This window comes from Egretta garzetta, unplaced genomic scaffold, assembly GCF_000687185.1.
Source record: "Egretta garzetta isolate BGI_Z169 unplaced genomic scaffold, ASM68718v1 scaffold378, whole genome shotgun sequence".
Taxonomy (NCBI): domain Eukaryota; kingdom Metazoa; phylum Chordata; class Aves; order Pelecaniformes; family Ardeidae; genus Egretta; species Egretta garzetta.
Genome location: NW_009260597.1, coordinates 289,669 through 291,914, shown reverse-complemented (window position 1 = coordinate 291,914; position 2,246 = coordinate 289,669). Strand labels below are relative to the sequence as shown.

The 2,246-nt window shown below is 52.0% G+C and overlaps 1 protein-coding gene across 1 annotated transcript in view; it reads right to left on the bottom strand.

Moving 5' to 3' along the window:
• Positions 1-598, bottom strand: part of USO1 (USO1 vesicle transport factor) — a gene marked incomplete at its 5' end in the record, with an annotated part of 36,648 nt that extends 36,050 nt beyond the window's left edge. The window contains one exon of the mRNA XM_035900279.1: positions 479-598. Within this exon, the coding sequence (XP_035756172.1) occupies positions 479-598 (120 nt within the window). The remainder of the gene's footprint in view (positions 1-478) is intronic.
• Positions 599-2,246: the final 1,648 nt, after the last annotated feature.

Genomic DNA, 2,246 nt, shown 5'->3' with positions numbered 1-2,246 from the left:
TAGGAAGCTCAGCCTTCGCTCCCCCGTCAGTCCCGGCCGACGCCGCCCTTCACCATTACTCTTGCACTGCCCACGCTCCAGCCCGCGTTTTTCACCAGGGAAAAAGAAAATAAATTCATGAACAGCTCCCAACACCGCGCCAGTCAGCACAAGGCTTGTTACACGCTTGCCAAGAAGCAACAACAGATCCACAGCAGCTGGGGGCATTGGCCTGCCTAAAAAATAAACCTGGCACCGCCCTGGAACCCAGTTCCCCCCAGCATCTCAGTGGGCTGTGTGTCCAGAACAACCCCGAGACAAAGCCTAAGGCTTGGCATTCAGAAACTTATAATGGAAAAGGAAAACACGATACAAACTCTTAACTAGAAAAAGAGAACTACCTTATTGTATTTTTGGAACAGAATCAACTCAATGAGAAACAGAAGCTTAGCCAGGTGCCAGCGATGCTGCAGTCCCAGGGAAGAGCCCCAAGCCTTACTTTTCTTTCAGATGCTGAATTCCCCCTCTCCGGATGCTCCCGCAGCACTTGCTGTACTCCTGCTGAGGAACAGCAGCCAGGAACCAGCGCTCCCGGCACTTCAGGCACCGCATCCGCACATCAGCTCCCAGCCCGCTGCAGCCCTCCTGATAGTTACAGAGAGCATTTTCGGTTCAGTTTTCTGGTTTTTCTGCATATCAAAGTACAGCAATTTTCGTAACAACAATAGCAAATTACAGAGAAAGGAAGCGATCATCTTCCTTGGGAATAGAACTCCTTCATTTCATTCCAGGGAGAAACCCCCTCTTGGTGCAATTTCAGAGCTTTGGGGATTTTCTTTTCCCCATCAACTAAAAAATGAAATCAACATTTCAAATTAAAATAACATAATTGAAAGTAAACACTTATGCCTTCCATATTCTAAAACTAATAGCTTCCTCCCCACCTACAGACACCAGAAATAAATGGTTTGTCTAAAAAGCTGAGATACTGCAGCAGTCATTACAAAAGAGGCAGTTTAGTGCATTTCTACCTGTGTTTCGTAGAACATCCAACATGAAGCCCTGAGCACCCCCAGTCCTTAGGAAGCTGCAGAGATTTCTGGACGCAGCAAACCCCTCAACCTAAGGAAGCCCTGATGCAGAGCAATCCCACCTCATTTCTGCAATACTTGGCACCCCACCCTGCAATTCCTCTCACCTGCCCTGCATTCTCCCCTCTAGGGAAACCCCTGTTCTAGCTCCTGGCTTTTCCCCAGCATCATCTCCCATAATAGGCACGAAAATCCCAGCTTCCTCTGAAATCCAACTTGCCCAGGGCTCTGCTGTGCCTCTAGGAAGCTACTCAAACCCCACGGCTGGCCACCACTTCCCTTTTCCCACCGACCCCAGTTCATCCCGCACAAACACCGCCTGGCACTGGGAGCAGAGGCTTTCTGCCCCGCAGGGGAGCAAGGACACCTCCAGTGAGGTGCACTCACCAAATAACCAGGGGGTTTAGAGCAAACAGGGCCCTGTCAGCAGCTTCCTGAGCCACAGCTGGAGCAGGAGCAAGGCAGCCTGCAGTCACAGCCCACACCTAACAGCAGCTTCGCCTGGCCCCCCCCCAGGGCTGCTGTGCCTGGAGGGGCTCCGCACCCCATTTCCCCTTCCCCACAGGGAGCGGGCTCAACAGAATGGAGCTGGAGCCAGCTCCCTCACAACTGTCCTAGCCTGGAATTCCTGGGATGCTCGCTTACACTTCATTGCCCACTAGGACTGAAATAAGTTGGGGTTTTTTTTTAAGAAAAAAAAGTACTTCTTGCAAGTAAAAGGGCTTTGGGTAGCACGTAGGTTGAGAAATGCCCCCCTTCCTCACTTACCTTCCTGGGCCAGCGGCAGGCACTCGCCGGCAGGGCGGGGGCGGAGCAGCCGGAGATGCTGGCCCTCTCCAAGAAAAAAAACCCAACCAAACCCAGGCTCTCCCACAACACAGAGTTCTGAATTTCAAAGTTTTCCATCCTCACATACCCAGCCTGAGGGAAAGCAAGCCATTGACTGCTCCAGCTGCTCAAGGGAGGGGACACACCTCAACAGCCCAAGTTCTTACGGTATCTGAGGACGAAATACACAGCTTCCGTCACGTTGGGAGGGAATTATTTGGCTTTTCACTCACTGACAGGGATTATTTTAGATTTCAGCACAACTCCGAAGCTGTTCCCGTTCCGGCGAGGAGCCCTGACCCTTTACCGGCGTCGGGAAGGGGGGAAGCTCCGCGGGCCGACACCTGA